A 24,653-nucleotide genomic window follows, 5' to 3' on the forward strand; every position below is an offset into this window, starting at 1 on the left:
CCGCCACGCTGAGGGCGGCGGCCGGGCGGAGAATAATGCACACTGGGTAAAAACACATTTATATACGAACCTCCGAGAAAATTTTCCAACAATTCCTTCGTCCGACCACCATGCACCAGGACAGGAAACAGCCGCCCGGCCCCTCAGCCCCGCAACCAGCATAGTGGGTCTGAAGCCCGCCCCCAGCCTCCATTGGGCTTTCATTACGTCACTCACTGGACGCTTCCTGCTTGCCATTGGCTCAAATTTAGGCGACGCGAAAGGAGACCGCCTTATCCACGCCCCTTTTCCTGACGTCAGCCTCGCCTGGCCTTACAGCCAGCGCCTGAGTGGCTTACCCAAAGTGCGGAACAAAGTTTTCTGCTTCTGACTGGTTGGCAGAACCGCTCGTCCCAGCGCGACACCGCCTCGCTGACAAGTGAATTATGCAGAGTCTGTGGCCCCAGCAGGAGACGCCATTTTGTAGCGAGGGAGGGAGGCTGGTCCTTGTGACTAGCCGGGAGGGAGAAGGGTTCACACGCGCCATTTTCCCCACAGGGGCTAGGCGGTGGCCTTGGCGCTCCCGGTGGGCTTGCTGGAGCGCGTTCTGGAGACCGGATGGGCTTTGCCTAGCAATTGCCGAGTGTCGTCCCGTTGGGAGGGAAGTGGTAGGGTGGGGTAGGACAGGATGGGACGCCTCACCGCTCCCTGGGGGCTCTCGGTGCCAGCTGAGGCCTTTGGTCTTGGGCGGAGGCTCTGCTTTTCCGAGAGCTGCTGTATGCCTGTCACTGGCTGCCAAGTCTCCCTTTGCTTTTCCAGTCGCTGGGGCATCATCATTGGTAGGAGGATGAGCCTCCTGCCTCAGCTGAAGCTCCGGCGTAGCTCGACAGCGGGGTGGTGGTCTTGGACTCTGCTGGGAGACACTGCGGTTGCTTTTGCGCTTTCATGTTCCTTAGGTTCAAATTTTGAAGTCGTCTGTAATGGTGTCGCTAACTTTTTTACTTTCCCTTTTGTGTGTGTCGCAAATTAAAGGAAAGTCAAAAGGCTGAGGAAATAATTGACTCGGTCTCCCCAGTATTAAGAATGGATACAAATTAGTTGTGAAGTTTAGGTAGTGTTTCTTGTAGTTCTCAACCCAGAATTTTTCTGAGCCATTGGAAATACTAGTCATTTCAGGAGTATTCAGTATGTATTCATATGCTTTGGCAACCAGGCTGAATAAAGATGAGGTAAAGTGTGTAGACTCAAGATTTGTTAAATCTGGTGTTCCAAATGTAGATTTGAGTTACTAAGAGATTGAGAAGGATGGTCCCGTTGTAACTGGAGATTTGTGTCGTGCTTACAAAAGCTGGACAGAGCTGGATGATGTTTGATCTAGTGTCTTTGCATTTCAGGTGATTATGGAATGGCCTAAGTGAGGATAATTAAAGTGTTTTGATTTACATTCGAGTCCAGTTTGAGATTTTTAACGAGACCTTCTTTTAGGTAGCGAGTGAGGGGCAGGCTGCAGACCCTAACCAAGGTATAGCTGCGTAATTGGTGCCCAAATGCCATTGGAAGGAAAATAGGACGTTGAGTGTCGTTTGAATACATAGTCTTTAGAAGTTTAAAGTAGTTTTTATATTTTATGCCCTTATAAGAATAAAAGATGTGGCACATAAAATTGGATTAGGTTGCTTGAAACTGGAGGAATTGGCTCATTCAAGTCTTGTACCCAATGGATAGATTTCCCTTTTTCACAGAGAGTTCAGATGACAAACGAGGTGTTTTAATTTATACTTTCTGTACCTTCTAGATGTTATATCTGTATTTTATAGTCAGAAATATTATTAAAAGAATCAAAATACTTTTATGCAATGTAGTCATTTATTACTAAGTCCTGAATCTCTAGTCTGTTAAAACACAGTAATACAGAATCTCAAAAGGAAGTTAAAAATCACCCTGTAATCGTAGTTTGCAGTTACAGGACATCTTTTTATCCCCAGGACCTACTGAGTGGTTGTAAACATTGAATGGTGGTGGTGGATAGGATACTATAATTCTAATCTGATTCAGGGAGAAACCTTAATAATGATTTTGTCATAGGTAGTGGAACTTTGTGTTACAGTATTTACCACTGACTATATATAGAACAAAGTTCAAATGTACATACTATTCAGGGCCATCCAGAATCTTCACATTTTCCCTAAATCACTTCCTATCCCTCATATCTTATTACATGTTAACAAATTAATGGCATGAAAACATTTCACTGCCAATCAGTACTAGTCCATGCTCTTACACAAAGCTGGACCTTTTCCCCAGTTTTCTAAATAGGCTAACTTATTTCTAGCCCCCTTCAAAAACTGTTGCCATCAAGGTTTTAAAAACATGTCTTTCAGTAACTAAAAACTTCCTGGAGAATTGGTTGATTTTGGTATATTTGTACAATGATATAACCATTAAAGTATTATATGTATAGGGCTTCCCTGGTGGTGCAGTGGTTGGGAGTCCGCCTGCCGGCGCAGGGGACACAGGTTCATGCCCCGGTCCGGGAGGATCCCACATGCCGCGGAGCGGCTGGGCCCGTGAGCCATGGCCGCTGAGCTTGCGCGTCCGGAGCCTGTGCTCCGCAACGGGAGAGGCCGCAACAGTGAGAGGCCCGCGTACCGCAAAAAAAAAAAAAAAACCAAACAAAGAACAAAAAAGTATTATATGTATAGAAAAAAGATACGAAGAGAATTTCCTGGCAGTCCAGTGGTTAGGACTCCGTGCTTTCGTTGCCAAGGGCTCGGGTTCAATCACTGGTTGGGGAACTAACATCCCACAAGCCGCATGATGCGCCCGAGAAAAAAAAACAAAAAAACGTAGAAATAATGCATTCAACTCTTAAAAGTAATTATGTCTAGGAGAAGGTGATTTTGAGTTATCAAATTATTTTCATATAGGTTTATAATAAATTTTTATTATGAATTTGTAGCTTTTGTTTAAACACTGAAGAATTTTTCTTTTTTAAAAAAACTTATTTCTCTTCTGTTTTTTCTTTTCTGAAAACACTAAAGAATTTAAAACCAACTCTCTCCATTGGAAGTTGTGGCTGTTAGATGTGTCACTTGTCTTACAAACTAGCCCCATGTGTAAAGTAGAAACACTTATTTCACAGTGTGACTGGGAGGATATGTGAGAATGTAGATAAATGTAGCACAGTGCTTATCAGAGATACTTTTCAAGTGCTTAATAAATGTTAGCCCATCTCTCTCCAGTCCTCACTTTAATGGTCAACAGCAGTGGTTCTTAAGCACTTTGACAACTCCTTTGAGATTCAGATGAAAGCTATGAAAAATATACTAAAGACTGCAGTTTCATAGGACTCCTGGACCCAGAATTAAGAGTCCTTGGTCTGTAGAATAAACTCATTCAGTTAATCAGCTTCCACACCGAAAGCATTAATCAGAGCTTAATTAGAACATACTTTTGGAAGTGTATGAGGAAGTTACTTAAAATGTTCCTTTCCAATCTCAGATACATAGTTCTCAGTATATATGCTGACATAGACATAGGTATAATACAACTGGTAATGTTTTGTTAGTGGCTAATTGCATGATTCTCCTCATTTCAAGCTATCTATAGTGACTCCAGTGTGTGCAATTTTTCATTTTACCAACTCTACCCCTGGACCACATGTTAACCCCATTCATTCATTACATCTTTGAAAATATCACCCAGTAAGTGAGCTCCAAGGTTACTAGTTGTGGTTAATGTGTGTTAGGTTTATTTTAGTGGGAAACTAAGAGGAGAGTAAACTCAATTTACAAAATGTTATCAATCTAAAGCTCCTGAAGATTCCTCCTGCTACCCACCCAAACTCGCACCAGCTAGGGCTATTTGATAGGGTGATGGGATTTAAAAAACAAATGAGCAGCTGGTAGCAAAACAAAGTATTGGGGGGAAGAATACTTTCCCTATAATAAGGGGATAGCTAGATCTTAATTTGTATTTAATAAACATTTTATGTTACTTTTTAGAGAACTTTAAACAAATTTGAGGCTTAAGAAAACTGAAAATTGAGATAGTCATATATCATAAAATTCGGGCTTCCCTGGTGGTGCAGTGGTTGAGAGTCCGCCTGCCGATGCAGGGGACACGGGTTCGTGCACCGATCCGGGAGGATCCCACGTGCCGCGGAGCGGCTGGGCCCGTGAGCCATGGCCGCTGAGCCTGCGCGTCCGGAGCCTGTGCTCCGCAACGGGAGAGGCCACAACAGTGAGAGGCCGGCGTACAGCAAAAAAAAAAAGTTTGTAATCTCATATATCATAAAATTCATCATTTTAAAGTGTACATACACTTAAGTAGTTTTTAGTATATTCACAAAGCTGTTCAACCATCACCATTATCTAATGGAAAACACTTTCATCATGCCCAACAGAAACCCTATAGCACTCACTCTCCATTCCCTCCTCCCTCCCCACCCCTGCCCAGTGTTCCCTAACTTATTGATTTGCTAATTATAGATCTTTCATGTAAATGAAATCCTGTGACTGACTTCTTTCACTTTGTTTTCAAGGCTTATCCACATGTAGCATGTAATTGTACTTCATTCCTTATTGCCAAATATCTGATTATTTGGATATACCACATTTTGTTTATCCATTCATCAACTGATGGCTGTTTGGGTCGTTTCCTCCTTTTGGCTATAGTAATGCTAGTATGAACAACTGTGTACAAGTTCTTGTGTGGACATATGTTTGATTTCTCTCAGATATATGCATCATCTGGGAGTGGAATTGCTAGGTGACACTATTTTCTACCTTTTGAGGAACTGCCAAACTTTTACACAACAGATAAGCATTTTACATCGTATCAACACTATGAGGGTTTCAATTTCTCTTCTTCCTCACCAATACTTGTAATTGTGCACCTTCTTGATTATAGACATGCTAGTATGTATGAAATATCTCATCATGAATTCTGATTTGCATTTTCCTAATGACTAGTGATGTTAAGCATTTTTTCCTATGATACTGGCCATTTCTTTCTTTGGAGAAACGTCTACTTGGGTTCTTTACTGTTTTTAAATGGGGTTTTTGTGTTGTTGAGTTCTAAGACTTCTGTATATACTCAAGATTAACAGGTATTTTCTCCCATTCTCTGGGGTCTTTTCACTTTCTGGAAAAGTGTCCTTTAAAGCACAAAGTTGTAAGTTTTGATGAAGTCCAAGTCATCTGTTTTTTATTTTATTATTTTTTTGCGGTATGCGGGCCTGTCCTGTGGTGCTTGTTGCTTGTCCTGTGGTGTTATATCCAAAAACTATTACCTAATTCAGTCACGATTTACACCTGTATTTTTTCTAAGACTTTGAGATCGTATATTTAAATCTTGAAACCACTTTGAATTATTTTGTATATAGTGTTAAGGGTCCAACTTCATGTTCTTACATGTAGATACCCAGCTGTCTCAGAGCCATTTTTAAAAAGATTCTTTCCTACATTGGTTTTGGGACCCTTGTTGAAAATCAATTGACCATAAATTTAAGGGTTTATTTCTGGACTCTCTATTTTATTCCTTTGGTCAGTATAAGGTATTTATCCTTGAGAATTCCCTGGTGGTCCAGTGGTTAGGACTCTGCACTTTCACTGCAGAGGGCACAGGTTCAGTCCCTGGTAAGGGAACTAAGATCCCACAAGCCGCGAAATGCAGCCAAAAAAGAAAGAAAAAAAAGTATCCTTACTAGTAAAATCATGTTTGCTTTAAAGATTGTTTTGACTATTCTGAGTCCCTTGTATTTCCATACAGATTTTAGAATGTTTGTCAATTCCAGCAAAAAAGGTAGCTTTTACAAGGATTACACTGAATCTGCAGATCAACTTGGGAAGTATTGCTATCTTCACAATAGTATGTCTTTCAATTCATGAACATGGGATGTCTCTATTTAGGTGTTTTGTAGTTTTCAGAGTGTAAGTTTTTCACTTTTGTTTATTCCTAAGAATTTTGGGGATGCTATTGTAAATGGAATTTTCTTAATTTCACTTTCATTTCATTGCTGCTGTATAGAAATACAACTGATTTGGGTATATTGATATTATATCTTGCAACCTTGAAGAAGTCATTAGCTCTTTGTGTTTATGGATTCTTTAGGGTTTTCTGTGACATCATGTCATCTGTGAACATAGTTTTACTTCCTCCTTTCCAATCTGGATGTCTAATTGCCCTGGCCAAATCCTCATGTACAATGCTAAAGAAGTGGCAACAGTGGGCATGCTTGCATGGTCCTTGATCTTAGGGGGAAGTGTTTAATCTTTCATCATTAAGTCCATTAGCTTTAGGGTTTTGGTAGATGCCTTTATTCAGGTTGAGGAAATTCCTTTTTATTTCATTTTGAATTATTAAAAGGATGTTAAAAGACTTTTTAAAAAAACTCTGGTAGGAAGCATTTAAATATAGGAAATACCAAGTGTAATTGGCAAATTTCTATCTATACATGAAAGCAGAATCTATAAATACATAAAGGAATTATCACCTGTTCTTTTATTTATTATTTTCTTTCTTTTTTTTTTTTTTGCGGTACGCGGGCCTCTCACTGTTGTGGCCTCTCCCGTTGCGGAGCACAGGCTCCGGACGCGCAGGCCCAGCGGCCATGGCCCACGGGCCCAGCCGCTCCGAGGCATGTGGGATATTCCCGGACCGGGGCACGAACCCGTGTCCCCTGCGTCGGCAGGCGGACTCTCAACCACTGCGCCACCAGGGAAGCCCTCATCTGTGCTTTTAAAAAACCTCGAAGGGGAATTACGTCTCAAAAAGTTACTTAAAATATATTCCTCTCGGGCTTTCCTGGTGGAGCAAGGGTTGAGAGTCCGCCTGCTGACGTAGGGGACACGGGTTCGTGCCCCGGTCCGGGAATATCCCACATGCCTCGGAGCGGCTGGGCCCGTGGGCCATGGCCGCTGGGCCTGCGCGTCCGGAGCCTGTGCTCCGCAACGGGAGAGGCCACAACAGTGAGAGGCCCGCGTACCGAAAGAAGAAAAAAAAAAAAAAAAAAAAAAATATATATATATATATTCCTCTCATAGTAATAAAATTCTGGATTTCCAGCTGGATGTCTAGTTTCCCTTTGTAAAAACCACATGCACCAAAGTGTGAAGTGCTATTATTGCAAGGGTGGCCAACCTCATCAAGGGTAAAACCTAGAATTCAGGAGGGATACTGATAAATATTCACAGATAATCTTCACCAAAATTTAAAATTATATAGAACAGAACTGACATTTTTATAACCAATATGCTTTAATGTAATTTTAGGTCATTCATTTTACAGACACTTATGGAATGCCTACTATGCTTAAATCATTGTGCTAGATCTTCCCAAAGACACGGTTTATATTAATACAATTCCTAATGACTTTTTCTTCATGCTTGCTTCAGGGACTACATCTGGGACTGAATAGCAGCACATAGCCATAGGGCTGCGGTATGGCCACCCCTGCTCTACACTCTGGTCTCTTCTAGAGGTGAACACAGCAGCCACTATCTTGGTAAGGTGTGTAGATTAGTAATCACCATTCTGTTACCTGCAGAGAAATAGATTAACATCCTTTATTTAATACTGATAAACGAATAGCTTTTATAAAAATGGATGGCTTAAGTTTACAAAAAAGTGAAGATTTTATGCTAATGTCAGCCATTAAAAAAGACAAAATACTGAAACCCAAAGTCAGAATTAACTTGTATAAATTAAAAAATAAGTTATAGGTTAGTGAAACTGTGGGAAAGGCTGTATGTTAAATAAATAAATAAAATCTACATGCAACTATTACAAGTTTATAAATACTACTCTCGAAAAGTTATCTAAAAGTCCTATAACCTTATTTAAAAACACTGACACATATCAAGATCCATAATCTGTAAGAAACTCTAATTTGATGTTATATTTAAGGAAATACTGAAAATAATCGAGGTATATATTTGATGTATTAGAAACTACCATCTGAACAATATTTAATATTAAATATAGTTTAATTTTAAGGTCTTTCATTTCAAAAATCCATAAACGTAGATTAGTTTGGACTGTATGACAGAGGAGACAATAAAACATGTTCTCAAATACATGCCAATACATTTTCTTGAAACAAAACCTCAGCAAACGAGAATTTCCATACTGTGCATGGGAATAACTAAAACCTTTATTAGATATGGTTTCCAATAACAATGTGAAAATTGGAATTATCAATTCAAAGAGCAGTGAAGTTTGAAATTTAAAAAAGTAGACTAGATATTAGGTAGGGGATAAAAGGTAAAGGAAGACGAAAATGTTTAATACTATTCAGTATCTCCCCTCTGTACACAATGTTGCATATATACAACTACTCCACTTTAATTTTACTGATTTTATATAATAGTGAAATCCCCTGAAGCAACCTAGGGTTTACAGATGGTGTCCAACTTGGGGGGAAACAAATTAGGAACACACTTGATTAACAGTTTTCACCCACACATTTTAGACAGACATTTTTTTTTCTTTTTTTGCCAAGATTTTCATAGTAAATTCATAAATATAGGAAATACTTTCACTCCTTCAGTGTTAAAATAGAAAACCAAACAGTGCCAACAGTAGTGGCTTAATTACTGGCATACAAGAAAAACACAACACCAATGGGTTTTCTTCATTATGCATTTTAAATAATGTGTGCATGTTTCATTTTTACAGTTATAAATTTTCTGGTCTGTTTTGACAACAGCACTTAATAGTCTTGAATCCACTGAGATGTTGCTTTCAATTTGAAATATTGTGTGTATAATGTATATAAAAAATAAACCAATGTATGACTCTTCTGACAGATGTTTAATATCAATAAAAGCTTATTTTTGAACATGCAGTTAGAAGAGAGGGAAGCAAGCCAACCTCTCTACATTGTCTTGTTGCTGGCCTGTTTCTGCAGTGGTATCAATAGTGGTTTTTGGAGGGAACCCTGTGCCTTTAGCCTATCTAAGACCAGATACCACCATCAACAAGAGGGGGAGAGGAGATGGGAAAAGGGAGGTGGGCAGGTGTTAAATGTCAATTTTAAAAGTGTACATTTTGTGTTCTTTCTAGGTATAGCATAAAAACAGATCAATGAGGAAAAAATTTATAATTAGGAAAAAACTGCAATCAAATGAAGACATAAAAGCCGAATTAAGTTCTTTTAATAGACTGCATATATAGATGTTTAGCCATACTCTTTTATCAACTCTTTAAGAGTAGAACTTTATATCCAATTTACATGCTTCAAATATCATCTTTCCTATTTGTTACAGTAAGGTCTTGTATCCAAATATCCACTTGTACACTGAGAGCTTTAAGAAAAAACAGGACACAGAGGGAGTTGCCATTTTTAGCAGCAATGAAATATCACTAACCCCTTTTAACATACCGAATTCAAGTCACTATCAGAGGTGAGTGCACCACAAAGTCACCAGGTACAAAATTGCTAATTCATTTTTAAATTAATAACTTGAAATTACCCCTGCCCCCCACCCCATTACATCCCATCTTTTTATAAACAGCAAACATTTTGCTATTTTATACATAGGCTAGCAGGCTTGTTTCAATATGAAAGTGCTAATTCATTTACAGATTTTTTTAATCAGTTATGTAGTGCTACAATAAATGTCCAATAATCTACATAGGAACAATCTTTGATGATGAAAATGATGAAGATTGAATAAGGCTATCGATTACCTTATCTTATTTACATATAAAGAATAGATACCCAATGGTGAGGAAGAGACAGAAATCGGACAAATACTCATAGGTGTAAAAATTACATCTACCTCTGAGCTTATACTGTAAATGAGACATTTTAAATAGTCCTGTAGCCCATGCCTATTTTTTCCTCGGAAAAAGAAAAGCTGCCTTCATGACATCCCCTCTTGTTGCAGATTTCCACAGTGTCACTTGAACTTTCAGTCAGAATCTTACTTTCTTCAAAAAATAAAGAAAATACTCCCTGCCCCCCAGGTTACCTCCCTCCCCCGCCAAAATTCCTCTGGATTCATTTTCAGTGCCAAGTTGCATGATCAGGTCCCACCTCCTGGGTTTTTTTTTGTCCATCTATTCATCAATTAGTTTAGAGTGGATAACATGAACCAGTTCTGGAACCGCTACTAGGAGGAACACAAGCTCTTCACTACAATCACACTGCAGGAAAGTGGTAACTCAATTCATCCCTGGTGCCGGGCCTCCAAAATTGAAAGAACTTGGCACAACTGGAGCACTGAATTTGTATCCTCCATGCTTCTCAATCATTTTGGATTCTAGAAAAACAAATATGTGAATGTTTAATAGAGCATTCGATCACCTTACTGCTTTGGAGAAAAGAAGGAATTGACAGACATTAACAATAGCTTAACCACCAGTACTAGCCAGGAAGTTCCAAACTTTGGCCTCTGTTCTCCCTCCAAATGTATAGAAGAAAGAGTATATTATGTAGAGAAGACCAACTCTCTTGTATGCTATAGACTTCTTAGCCAACTTTCACTTTGCATTGTTTAAAAAGAAAAATCTTTACTCTATTTTGAGTCAAATACTAAATCAGAAGGATCCAATCTCCAAAGGTAATTACAGCTAATGAATCTAATGCAGGCAAATTCAAATTAAATACTTTAGAAAGCTGTGCCTTTTTTATAAGGAGGACCCTCTTTGAATATAAAACTAGTCTGACGCAGTATTAAGACCTCTAGAAAACTACTAGGCTGTGTAATATCTGAAACATCCTGTATTGAAAGGCATACTGAAATGTTTAACGATGAAAAGAAATGATATGTCTTTAATATAGTTTTTAAAAATTGCAGTTTTTAAAAAAAATTGCAGTTTTCATAACTTTAAAATTCACAATTTTAATGGAATTTTCTACTATCAAACCAGCCCCATGAGATTTAGCGACCTTATCAAAGCTACTGCACACTGAAAGTAGTCTTCAACTATACTTAAAATCAGTAAATTATGGCCAAAACCAAAATTCCTTTTTTCATTTCTACAGATTGGAATGAATTTCTTATCACCTCCAACAACTGTAGCTTTTATGTAATTTTAAATCACTTAATTTAAATTTTAAAGCTGTATCAAAGTCATTAATTGCATTAAAGAGGGGTTGAGGTTGCGACTTCCCTGGTGGTCCAGTGGCTAAGACTCTGCGCTCCCAATGCAGGGGGCTCAGGTTCGATCCCTGGTCAGGGAACTAGATCCCAAGAGTTTGCATGCTGCAACTAAAGATTCCGATGCCGCAACTAAGACCTGGTGCAGCCAAATTAAAAAATAAATATTAAAAAAAAAAAGAGGGGTTGAGGTCAATTAACATACCATGGGCTGCTCTTCTTTGATCAGCTAGAGTTGCTATATCCTGTAACTGTTTTCTTTGTTCTTCATTAAGACCATGAGTCAGAGCCTGATACCACACGGGATTACGATTTTGTATAGCTATCAAAAAGAAAACAAGGGAAAAAAGGGCAATAAGAGAGTCCTGGTAGTTCTTTTCTGTTCTATTCCCTCTACTCCACCTCCAATACTGAAATTCTGATCTAGTTTATATTCTCCCAATAATAATCTAAGGTATTTTAAATTACTTGTGAAAAAAAGATACAGGGGGAAAAAAAATTCTGGTTTAGCATTATGCCTCAAAAATCTAATCATAGTCATAATTCTTATCTCTAGTAAGGATTTAGAGCCTAATCCAATTGTTATATAAGTAACAAACTAGGGAAACTAGAAATAAAGTTAACCCAAACCCCTTAAAAGATTAAGAGTTAAAGCAACTTATTTTTTTCTGCATTGCTTATTCAAAAAAACACTTTCTTAGATATATGTACTGTCTTTCCACAGAAAGGTGCTCTGCAGTATTAAGTTAAAAATGTTCTCTATAACATGATTTTCTACTTCTACTTTATTGCATTTACTGTGGATGAGCCTTCTATAATAAACCATCCTTTAGGGATTAACATGTGTTTAAGTATACAAAATACAAAGTCATGGACAAAAGCCAGTCAGTAAGTTCTTGGCACTTCAATCAATCCTTACAGTCTGCCATGTAGCTCAGAAACAATTCCTTGTGTTTCTGTAAGCTTGCATCACAATTGCTTTGTCATGGGCTTGGAAGATTAATGCTTTGGTTATCAGAGAATTTATTCTACATCAACGTTCATAATGCATAGGAATGATAAAATAGCACAGTAGTTAACTCTGGAGGGAAAGGATGTTCAAATATAGTGCCAATTCTAATTTCTTAAGTTGAGTTAAAGAACACAGATGTAAAAAACAAAAACTGGCACCTAGTATTCCGTAGCCACACACTGTGAAACAGGAGAAAAGAATAGAGATTCCAAGACCATAAATGTTATATAAATGGTCAAATTCTCAGACAGGTAAGCATGGGTTTAGCCAGGGGGAAAAAAAAGATACACAAATACATAAACATAAGAAACAGACATAACAGTAGATATTTCTGGGGAAAGCTGGGAGGTTAGAAATTAGAAGTAGGAAAAACAAACTCGTTGTATAAACTTTTTGAACTATACAATTTTCCTATGACGTGCATATTTCAAAATGACAATCTAAATAAAAGCAAAATAATAGGATGAGGAAAATACACTGAATCTCTAAGGCAACAGTAGAAGTAACTTTGGTTACTCTGCCTAACAATCCTAAATCACATTTTAGTTTGGGTTTGATATACCCAAAACCCCTTCTTTAAGGGGCAGACGTAAATAAGAACAAATTGATTCAGGAAAATGGATCATACGGAGCTATCTGAATTACATATAACAAGTTAACTTACTTTGAAATATAGCTTTAAATATCTGATACTCATCAACAGGGTTATCTTCATCATCAATGATCGTGGAATAGCCTTCCAGGGCAGTTTCTTCAGCGTCATCTTCTTCCCAGTCTTCATCATCTCCATCTTCGCCTGCTTGCTTAGCCAGGATCTCCAAATATTCTTGTCCATCTTCATCAATATCATCTTCATCACTCCCCAGTTCCTCTGCCAAGTCATAAAAAGGTTATGTTAACACTTGTTAACACTGGAATATTCTGTTACTCACTGTAACTCAGTGACAGTGATCATTGTTGGTGAATTACAAATCACAACTGAATAAATTCAAGGAAGAGTTCCAGGAATTGGTGTTTAAATACATATTCAGCAATAAACAGAAAAATACATATTCAGCAATAAACAGAAAAAAAATTCTCATAGAAATCTAAGAAAACTAACCACAACTGTTAGTACTAGAAGTCTGAAAAAGGACTGCATAATATGAGAACCAGCACTTGGTGTGCTGAGACTTATGGTATATACCAAATCAAATACCAACAGTACAGTAGAATAGTTTATTATATCCACAGAATACCTTTTATGAGATTTTTTTTTTAAAGCCTAGCTGGCTAAGATAGTAAATGATAAAAGACAAAAATGGCAAGTGTTATATTTTGAAACCTTTACAATAATTTCTTTTAAACAACATCCTATCAGTTTATATTCTTGTAGTCTATACTGTCTTACAGGTGAAATGTATTAGCCAACATCTAATTAACTTAATTTTACAGTGTAGATATAGCTAGATTTTAGCACTAATAGACAGATGTTTACCAACACTAAAAACCTGCCAACAGGGCTTCCCTGGTGGTGCAGGGGTTGAGAATCCGCCTGCCAGTGCAGGGGATACGGGTTCGATCTCTGGTCCAGGAAGATCCCACATGTTGTGGAGCAACTAATCCCATGTGCCACAACTACTGAGCCTGTGCGCTCTAGAGCCCGTGAGCCACAACTACTGAGCCTGCGCACCTAGAGCCCGTGCTCTGCAGCAAAAGAAGCCACTGCAATGAGAAGCCTGTGCATTGCAACAAAGAGTAGCCCCCACTCGTCGCAACTAGAGAAAGCCCACGTGCAGCAACAAAGATGCAACACAGCCAAAAATAAATAAATTATATATATCTCTCTCTCTATATATACACATATATATATATATAAAAGCACACACACAAAAAACCTGCCAACACTGGAACTATATACGCCTAGAACTGCTTTACGTAATGGTGATACAGCTGAAAGTTCCTGCCTTCATGGACCTTACACTCTAGTTCTATGAATGAATGAACATGAAAGCATTTGGCTATGATCCCACATTTCTTTAGGAGAAGGGCTAAAAGAACAAGTCCAGTGATATTTCTAACTGGGTAATAAGACTGGCTTTCTCCATTGCAAATCCCTTACCCGTTTCATCATCATCTTCAGCTTCATCATCATCATCACTGTCATTCTCGTGTTCTGCATGGCAGGCATATGCTCTTTTTAATCCATTAAATAAAAGAATAAAAGCTGGCAAAATCTGTCCAGAAACCTGATTTAAAACTTGTGGTATTTGTTCCATATCAATAAGAGCACATAGGCCCAGAACACACATCTTTCTGTCGTGAAGCCTAAAAAATAAAATAAAATATTTCCTTATTTTCCTTTAAAAAAGATTTTGCAGAGTTCTTTACAAAGTAAATAAAGATCCAATATATGTCACTTACCCCAAGAAACAATCAACATCATTAAGCCACTGTGTAATAAAATGATTTGTAACTGGTTCAACATTATTAGGGAAGCGAAGATTTTCTAAGGTGTTGAGAAGTAGGTGTGGATTATAATACAAAGCTGCAATGGCAACTTGCAGGCACATTGTTCGAAGTTCACTTGTCTTCACCTCTCTTGTCAGTCTCTCTAAAGCTGCTTCCACAAATAAGGGAATACACTGTAGAGAAAGACAGCGAAACATTCCAAAACTGTAAGTAAAGCAGCCGTTAACTACCCACCCATATTAACTTTCTTGTTGCCTCAACTAACCCCCCTTCCATTAAATGATCCAATTTTTACTGTTGAGCCAATTCAGTGGGAAATCCAATTTTAGAGAAAAATTGGTCCTCACTGAGCTATTAGAGCCCCACCACAATAGCAATATTGGATTCAAAATATCCCTACTGACTAACCTTATTGTGGTAATCATTTTGTAATATAAACATTTATCAACTCATCACACTGTATACCTTAAACTTATACAACGTTATCTTTCAACTATGTCTCAATAAAGATGGATTTTCAAAGTCCTGTTGAAACTGACCATGGAAATTTAATGACTAAATCTATCCTATTGCAAAGTGATAGGGTGGCAAACAATACTCTCACAATATACTTAAAAAAAAATCTTGTCAAAACTTACCTTGCATAACAAGTAGCCATAAAACTTGCCAGTCATATTTCCATACATATTAAATATACAATCATTATTAAATATTGGTTAAATTTTAAATGAACAATTTTAACATGTTATCTAGGTGTCATAATAAACAACATACAAAATATATAGAACAAATGCCCAAAATGAAAAAGTGAAGGGAAAGATTCCCTCTCTGAATCCTCCAACACGAATCATTAATAGCTTCACTGACCTGGTCAATGCCACGCCCTTTGCACTGCAGAATGATGACCTCTAACAATTTTGCTGCATGACATTCTGCATCTTCTCCTGCAACTCCTGTAAGAACCTGATCAATACAAAATATAAACTGCAAGGAGGCGTCACAAAACCTTGAATCAGTCTATAGCTGCTGAAGTATTTAAGGTATTCTAATTAATATGAGTGACTGCAATAGTCATTGTACAGACTATAGTCTAAAGCACCCGTAGGATTTGGAGTTATTCGTCTGTAATACTGGTCTACATAATCAAAGCACATCCCATGTGCCATTCTGGACCATAGCAAGTTGACAACCACTATGTCTAAAAACATACTGACAATGGAGAGTGAGATGAGCAGGAAGTAGAGGCAATCTGTTGATGGCAAAGGCTGTTTCCAGACAAGAAATAAAAGCATGGACTTGATGTGCTCATTAGCACTAGAGGAATGTAAGGGTTAAGGATAAGGGTTTTGGAATAGGAAAGTAGATGGTATAGACATCTCTGTTTCCAGAGTATTAACATAAACAATATAATTTGGCAATAAATAATAACATAACTAGATGATTATTTTGTGACTAAGTGTTCAGAAAGGAATGACATCGATGAGGACAAACACATCTAAAAACTTCATAAAGCGAAATCATTTTTTAAATGCCTGGTGTTGGGACTTCCCTGGTGGCAGAGTGGTTAAGAATCCACCTGCCAGTGCAGGGGACACGGGTTCGAGCCCTGGTCCGGGAAGATTCCACATGCCACGGAGCAACTGGCCCCGGGCGCCACAACTACTGAGCCTGCACTCTAGAGCCCGCGAGCCACAATTACTGAAGCCTGTGCGCCTAAAGCCCGTGCTCCACAACAAGAGAAGCCACCGCAATAAGAAGCCCGCGCACTGCGACAAAGAGTAGCCCCAGTTCGCCCCAACTAGAGAAAGCCCACACGCAGCAAAGAAGACCCAATACAGCCATAAATAAATAAATATATTTATTTAAAAAACCCAAAACCCAAACATTTATAACTCCAATTAAATGTCAGAGGGCAGACATAAAACAAATACTTGTCAAAGCCATTACTGAGAGATCTAGAAATCAAAGCCATTTTCAGTTTATAACTCTTAAAGCTCTTATTCTGTCAGACCCATATAATATGTTCACCATAATGTGGTACCACATCTCTTCACAATTTTGTACTTTTTATAGCACCAGCCTCACATGCTTATATTAACTAAAAGTGACCTACCTTTTTGCACATACTGTATATCATTTCAAGGTACTTGGTATCAGACAGAAGTGTGTCTGTATCAACTGTTACATAATTATGAAGCAGAGGCATCATATCTGTATTAATAAAAAAAGCATCAGTTAAGTATCTTTACTAACATATATGCTGTGTTTCTGAAAAAAATCTCAGGAAAAAAAAAAGCAAGTCTGAATGTTCTGTCCCTAAAGTTCACTTTTAATTATTCACTTATAATTAAACATAAAAATGAGGCTATTATTAAAGTGCATTCCTTCATATTTAGCAGTTAAAAGATTATACAAAGAAGACTGACAGGGGGCAGAAGGTAAGAATCTGTGTTAAAGAAAAAAATCTCAAGTGATAACTAAATCAAAATGTATAATGGGTCATCTTTGAGCACTAATTGCTACTGATAACTTATCCAAACAACAAAACACTTAGAATATTCAGAAGTTTGTATTCAAGTGATACACTAAAATTGAATACAAATGGGGAGGAATCCTTAGTATTTCTATGATGACTTGACTCACCTGTAAAGTAATCAAAGCCATCTTGCTGAAAAACCTCAAATACCAGAGGTAGTAGCTGCCACATCTGTGGAGACACTTGTTGACATGTCAAACTATGTGCTAAAGAGAAGATCTCCTCGTAGAATTCTAAAAGAGAATACTGAGTCATTAGGACAATGCTTGCTCATATGAAATAGTAGTGTATTCTTAACACAATCAGAGATATATACCTAAGACATGCTGTTGTAAAACAGTTCCAATGACCTGTAAGCAGATTCCTTCAAGCTGCTGGGTTATCTAAAAGAGAAGAAAAAAATCATATGGAATTGTAGCACACTGAATGAATTATTAAATAATGTATAATAATTCAATGCATTTCAGTGTAAAGTCAATATTGTGAACAAATTAATATTTTAAACCTGTTCCGAAATGACTCATATTATGAAATTATGCATCAATATAGGTATGAAATTTAATGAAACACCATTACAATGAGACGAAGAAAGAACATGCATAGTTTACCTATAAAGTAAAGGAAAAAAAAAATTTCCTGGAAAAATGCAGGTAAGTATGAAAATAAAGGAGCCACATCATTCTGCAGAGACTAAAATCTTTTTGTGTGTCAACATAGATTAATTCAGGCCAGATATAATAGAGTGTAATTGAGATGTAAATCAGTAGCTTACTGAAAAATTATTTAAAATAAGGCATTATTCCTACCACTCCCAATAATTTTTAAGCCACCTCCATTTTATATAACAGTGAGCTAGGCCCCCAAGTCATACAAGATAGACAGAAAATACACACTCCCCTTTTGTCAGTATGGTCCTCAATTGGATCCCAAATCCCTGGAAGTCATCAGAATGTTTAAAAAGTGGGGGAGAGGAAATGAGATAAAATTTACTAATCAGGGGCTTCCCTGGTGGCGCAGTGGTTGAGAGTCCGCCTGCCAGTGCAAGGGACACGGGTTCGTGCCCCGGTCCGGGAAGATCCCACATGCCACAGAGCGGCTGGGCCTGTGAGCCATGGCCGCTGAGCCTGCGCATCCAGAGCCTGTGCTCCACAACGGGAGAGGCCACAACAGTGAGAGGCCCGCGTACCACACACACACACACACAAAAATTTACTAATCAGATATAGAAGCAGGATATCCATTTCGAATACATATACTCAATACATCTTCAACTCTTCAAATATAGTAAGCAATTGATTTGTTAACCGTAAGGTAGCTATAGGATTCCTCATGGCTTCTAGCTATCTCCAATTATAATCTACAAAAAAAATCTGAAAGTTTACTGTAACTCTCAGGTTGCAAAAGGCAGTTTGTAGATAATCTGAAAACATGATTTATGGATTTAAATATCTGCATTGTAATTATAAACACCAAATTTAGAACAATGCTTACTTCTAAGGGAAGGAAGTAGGGAAATGAGATTAAGAAGTGGTGCCCTAATGGTTTCAATTACATTATCTGAAAATTTTTCTTACTGGAAGTCTAAGGATATACCACGGAACGTTAAAAATCTAATAAATTTAGGTGGTGGGTAAGGGGTACTGGTTAGTTTTCTATGTTTTTTACTCTTTTCTGTATGTTTTAAATAATTCCACTTTTAATATTCATGATTACAATTCGCTTACCTTTCCAAAAGACAATAGTAAAAGAAGAAAACTAGGAAGATGATGGTGATGGTTGCACAACGTGAATGTACTTAATACCACTGAAATGTACACCTAAAAACGGTTAAGGTGGTATATGTTATATGTATTATACCCTAACTAAAAAAAATTTTATTAATAAGGAAAACCAGGAAGAATATGTTTTCCTAGGAATCACCATAATTTTGGATCTGAAAAGGTAACCCTAAGAGGGAGCCAAAACCCAGAGCCTTGAGGGTAAAGATACGGTGATACAAATACCTCCTTCCTATTCCTTCTAAAATATCTGTAAGGTACCTACACAAGGGTACTAGTTAATAGATAGCAAAATCAAGGTATGTGAGAAGATGACCAGAGAATAGGTAAGTCAGAGCCCTCCAAAAAGCATAGAACAGTTGGCTTGAAATTCCCTAAAACCTTTACAACACTGGATCATTTTCTTACTTCTTTATGATCTTCAACTACACTAAGAAGTGTGTCGATGGTATTCAGGATTCCCATAGCAGTAACTGCTTTGTCATCACTTCCTTCTTCATCTGGCCCAGTCTGGATTACTTGATTAAATGTCATTGCCTACATTCAAGAGAATGTAATTAAGGTTTGCCATTAAAGCAGTATAAACACGTTTTTGTCTAAAACTTTTAATTTTTAAAATGTTCTCACTGGGACAGCACAACCGATCAGCATTTCCAAATCAACTAATATTACTTAAGAGCTTGGGCTCTATAATCAATGGTACTGCTCTGCCACTTACTAGGTCACCTTAAACAGATTACTTGACCTCTTTTTCCTGACATCTCCATAGATACTGTGGGCAAGGCATAGAAAGTGCTTAATATTATGAATATTTTTATTTAAACTACTGGCTAACATTTGACAATGCCCAAATACTAGTCATCAAGGTTTTTGTTGCCATTGAATTCAATCATTTTGAAAAACACTGAGCAACTGAGCAAAGTCATTAGTTATGAGGAATCATAATAATCAGCTTTTTATAATGCAATATACTTTTAATGAACACTACTATATTTATCCAAATGTCTTTACCCACTTCAAAATCAGCTGTTAAAAATATACACAGCAAATACCAAGAGTTAGATTCTTCAAACCTCAGTATTTAGCAAGAATACAAACTGCACCAAGTAAACCATTGTATAGAGAATATGAATGGATAATTGTTGGGTACATGTCCATATTTTCTATTACCCTTAAATAATTTATGTTGTTAATTCTCAGAAGTTCAGGGCTATGTACAATAGACAAAGGTCAACTACGAAATAACTATTTACACAAATTTCACTTTAAAAATCTATTTATAACGATTATCTCTATCTTTCAGTTGGTCCAAAGCAATCCAGGAAACCACACAAACAAGGCAGTCATGATGCAATGTGAGTACAAGTAAACAGCTCTGCACTGTAGAGGCATACAGCTCAGGTGTGAATCCCAGACCCACCCCTCCTAATTTGGGCAAATTACTTAAACTTCTTATACCTCACATATTCTCTCAGTATAGGAATATTCCTCATAGGATTGTGTGAGAATTAAATGAGTTAAAATATATATCAAGAGCTTAGAATGGTGCCTGACATACAGAAGCTCTGTGAAAATACTGCAACCTAAGTAATGCATAAATGACTGGTTCAAATAACATACCAAATGTTGTGTCATTTCTACTGCAATAGGAGTAACTTCTTCACTATACTCGCAGATCATTTTCTGAATTACATTGGTAAGATCATCATTTTCTGTTTCTCTTATAATATGAAGAAGAGCCTGCATGACAGGTCTGATGAATGGTGTGATGTATTCTTTAGCTGTAAGAGACAGAGAAAAAAACTTTTGGCCAAAACAGCTAAAACTCCTTAAAACCTGACACAATATATACCAAAGAGTAAACAAGAAATCGTTTCAAATAAAAAGGAAGACAATGTATCACGTTTCTACGATTATGCCTTGTACAATTATGCGTAAGCAGATTGCACTATTTTTGAGATACAAATCCTTTACCTTTCTCTTGATTGCTGATCAGCACTTGAAGTGCAATGGCAGCTTCCACTTTAACAGGCATTTCCCTATCATCAATCAGACATCTTCGTGTCAGCTCTAGGGCTGTTTGCAGGTTCTGGTCACTTTTGAACTTCACTTCACAAAAATAGTGAAGGACCCAGCAAGCCTTTTTAAAAAAAAAAAATGCAGTGAGTTACTGTAGGTATATTACATTAAATTCCACCATGTGACAATATCTCTAGTGTCAAAGTGCTATGTGTGGGAATTTGGAGGCTGGCCAGTGGTAGATATGTCCAAAGACACAACACTCGACCAGTACTATGATCCCAACTTACTCTTTGGCTACATGATGTTTGTGTGGATAGCAAGACCTGAATGCAAAACACAGACAGACACTGCTATCAGACACAGATGAAAACTATGCACACATTATGAGCAGCCATTTAAAGACTTATACGAAAGTCTAGAATAAAACATGGCTTTAAGGTGAACATTTAAAAGTTTCCATATAAAAGTCCACACAAGCAGTTATTCATTACAAGACATAAAATGTATAAATCAATACAGCTTTAAAACATACCCTCGCTCTCATGTAGCCTAGTTCACTGCTGAAGAGAGGGAATACATGATTCTGCAACATATATTCCATCTGATCTTTGTAGATCTTTTTCTGTAAAAATAAAGTTCCAAATACAATCATCTCAAATGCCAGATACACAAGTTTTAAAAATGACTACTGATGTCAAAACATACATTTATTCTGGAATTTTGAACCACAAGATCCACATCCATTTTCTTATTCTCGAACGTTACTATCAAAAATCACTGGGTACATTTTTTTAGTCCTTTTACATCATTTGTTTAGAAAGCAATTATGCCAAATCTTAACATCAATGGTGTTTAAGTAATGGGAAGAGTGGTTAATTTTATTCCTTAGCTTATTAAACGTTTTTTGTTACAAAACTATTTATATAAACAGTTATATTAATATAACTATAAAATGTTAATATAAAACTATTATAGTGAAAGAACCTCTCTGGAAAGGTTCTAAATGAACAATACAACATAGATTGAGAAATATCCTGCTCTCAGGGTAATAATCTGGATATCTAAAGATACTCCTGTAAATCTTAAAATAGGATATTTTCTAAATGGTAACAAGTTTTTAAGAAGAGTTCCTTGAATTGCATATTAGGATCAACATTAAAAATTGACAACACTTTAAAAAACGAAAGTGACTAACGAGACATGATAACTAAATGCAACGTGGGATTCTGGACTGGATCAGGGACCAAACAACAAAGGACATTAGTGGGAAATCTTATCAAATGTGAAAGGGGTCTGCAGATTAGTTAATAGTATCATATCAATATTAATTTCCTGGTTTTGAGAATTGCGGCATGGCTATCTAATATGTTAACATTAGAAAAAGTTGGGTGAAGAGTAATGGGAACTATTTTTGCAAATTTTCTCTAAGTATAAAGTTTAAAAATATAAAGTTAAAACAAAAACCTGAATGTGAGAACTCACTCAAGATTCCCAGACACAACAAATAACCAAGTAATTTACCCTTTATAAACGAAGAGAAGAATGGGTGGACAGATATAGAAAAGCTGAAAGATACACAAAATATACCCATAAATTAATGGTGATGAATTCAGTGGAGCATCATATGCAGCAAGGTTTCTGGGAGTAGGATGAACTGTTGTCTAAATATTTACTTACACTTTGAAATAGTTATTTATTAACTTTAAAGTGAAAACAAATTTCAGATCTTATGAAGTCAGACGAAATGTGTACAATTAAGGTGAGGTTTCTAAACATACATCTAATCCAGTCAGCCATTCTTTACCAGAAAATGCGTGCCACAAAAGCATGATGTTCCTAGGCTGTGAAGGGATATATTCAAGCTTACAAACTTCCTTAAAGATCAATTTTCTGAGAAGAAAAAAAGACTACTTTACAATTGTCTTGCAACATGAAAAGAAGATAACTCATATGCAAAAAGAATTACCTTCAGCTCAAGCAACAGCAAAAAAGTATAGAGGACATTATTTCAAAATCAAATTACATGTGTACTTCAAAGGACATCAGCAAGAAAGTAAAAAGATAATCCACAGAATGGCAGAAAATACTTGCAAACCACAAACAGTTGATCTTTGAATAACGAGGGGGTTGGGGTGCTGACACTGCGCAGTTGAAAATCTGCATTTAATTTGCAATTTGACCTGCATATCTGTGATTCCGCATCTGCAGATTCAACCAACTGCAGATCATGTAGTTCTGTAGTATTTATTGTTGGAAAAAAATCCACGTGTTAAGTGGACCCAAAAACAGTTCAAACCTGTGTTGTTGAAAGGTCAACTGTATATGAAAAGTTTCTAGTATTTAGAATATATAAAGAACTCTAACAATTCAACAATAAAAAGACAAAAAACCCAATATAAAAATCGACAAAAAATTTGAATAGAAATTTCTCCAAAGAAGATATACAGTGGACAATAAGCATATAAAAAGATTCCCAACATCATTAGCTATTAGGGAAATGTAAACCACAATGAGAGTACCATTTGACACCAACTGGAATGGCTGTAATTTAAAAAGACAGATAATAAGAAGTGTTGATGAGGACATAGAAACTGGAACCCTCACACACTGCTAATGAATATATAAAATGGTACAGCCACTTTGGAAAACAGTCTAGCAGTTTCTCAAAATATGACCAGCAATTTGACTCCTAGGTATGTATTACCCAAGAGAAATGAAAATGTATGTCCATAAAAAAATGTGTACAGAAATGTTCATAGCTCCATTGTTAATAATAACCCAAAAGTAGAAACAAATGTCCACTTACTGATGAATGGATAAATAAAATGCAGCGTATCAATACAATGGAATATTATCTGGCAATAAAGAAAGAATGAAGACTGACACATGCTGTAACATGGACGAACTCAGAAAATATGATAAGTCAAAGAAGCCACTCAGAAAGGACCACATGTTTTATCATTCCATTTATATGAAATGCCCAGAATACACAAATCCACAGAGGAGACAAAAAGTAGATTAGGGCTAGGGCTGGGAGATTTGGGAGAAAATGGGGAGTGATTGATAAAAGGGTTTCTTTTGGGGATGATGAAAATGCTTTGGAATTAGAGTTGACGGTTGCACAGCTCCTTGAATATACGAAAAACCACGGAACTGTACACTTTAAATGGGCAAACCATATGGTATGTGAATTGTACCTCAATTCTGTTTTATCTCAACTGCTGTCATTAAAACAAACTAACTGTGCTTGTGCATGCATGCACGCGTGCACACGCACGCGCGCGCACACACACACACACACACAAGTACCTTCAGAAGTATTTCAGCTAAAGAGCCAATCATATGTAGGGCTCCATCTTTTTTTCGAGGATCAGCATTTGGTTCTGTAAGAATCTGGTAGCAAAATCCCATAGTCTTTTGTAGTACCTAGATTAAAAGAGAAAAGTATGCTTTACTGGATATCCAAACAACCCTTTTAAAACACTGACAACAAAATGACCTATACGGCTACCATTAAAAACTAAATGTTCGGGATTAGCAGATGCAAACTATTATATACAGAATGAATAAACAACAAGGTCCTACTGTAGAGCACAGGGAAATCTATTCAATATCCTGTGATAAATTATAGTGGAAAAGAATATGAAAAAGAATGTATGTATATGTGTAACTGAATCACTATGCTGTACAGCAGAAATTACCACTGTAAATCAACTACACTCAATAAAATAAATTAAAAAAAAAAACGAAGTGTATATCTGAACATA

At 37.0% G+C, this 24,653-nt stretch overlaps 2 protein-coding genes and 1 non-coding gene across 8 annotated transcripts in view; all 3 read right to left on the minus strand.

The window, feature by feature from the left end:
• Positions 1-157, minus strand: part of ZNF143 (zinc finger protein 143) — a 55,225-nt gene extending 55,068 nt beyond the window's left edge. For 3 of the 6 annotated variants that reach the window (XM_060303520.2, XM_060303516.2, XM_060303515.2), the window contains exon 1: positions 71-152. Coding sequence is in view for 2 of the 6 variants with exons in the window: in XM_030831345.3 (XP_030687205.1) it covers positions 71-112 (42 nt within the window). In the remaining 4 variants the exon portion in view is untranslated. Of the gene's footprint in view, positions 1-70 lie in introns of all 6 variants that reach the window. The other 3 variants (XM_030831345.3, XM_030831344.3, XM_030831346.3) reach the window with 2 other exon arrangements.
• Positions 158-8,107: 7,950 nt separating this feature from the next.
• The window catches only part of IPO7 (importin 7), a 46,867-nt gene continuing 30,321 nt past the window's right edge, over positions 8,108-24,653 (minus strand). Inside the window, exons 12-25 of the mRNA XM_030831342.3 lie at positions 24,196-24,312; positions 21,419-21,508; positions 20,839-21,004; positions 20,485-20,645; positions 19,273-19,401; positions 17,403-17,469; positions 17,194-17,319; positions 16,664-16,761; positions 15,418-15,513; positions 14,503-14,723; positions 14,201-14,406; positions 12,764-12,970; positions 11,293-11,409; positions 8,108-10,247 (exon numbers count right to left, since the gene is read on the minus strand). Coding sequence (XP_030687202.1) covers positions 10,150-10,247; positions 11,293-11,409; positions 12,764-12,970; positions 14,201-14,406; positions 14,503-14,723; positions 15,418-15,513; positions 16,664-16,761; positions 17,194-17,319; positions 17,403-17,469; positions 19,273-19,401; positions 20,485-20,645; positions 20,839-21,004; positions 21,419-21,508; positions 24,196-24,312 — 1,899 coding nt within the window. The 3' untranslated portion in view covers positions 8,108-10,149. The remainder of the gene's footprint in view (positions 10,248-11,292; positions 11,410-12,763; positions 12,971-14,200; positions 14,407-14,502; positions 14,724-15,417; positions 15,514-16,663; positions 16,762-17,193; positions 17,320-17,402; positions 17,470-19,272; positions 19,402-20,484; positions 20,646-20,838; positions 21,005-21,418; positions 21,509-24,195; positions 24,313-24,653) is intronic.
• Positions 21,091-21,274, minus strand: LOC115839626 (small nucleolar RNA SNORA23). Its single transcript, XR_004034120.1, has one exon. It is a non-coding gene; the product is annotated as a small nucleolar RNA SNORA23 (small nucleolar RNA).

This window comes from Globicephala melas, chromosome 8, assembly GCF_963455315.2.
Source record: "Globicephala melas chromosome 8, mGloMel1.2, whole genome shotgun sequence".
Lineage (NCBI taxonomy): Eukaryota > Metazoa > Chordata > Mammalia > Artiodactyla > Delphinidae > Globicephala > Globicephala melas.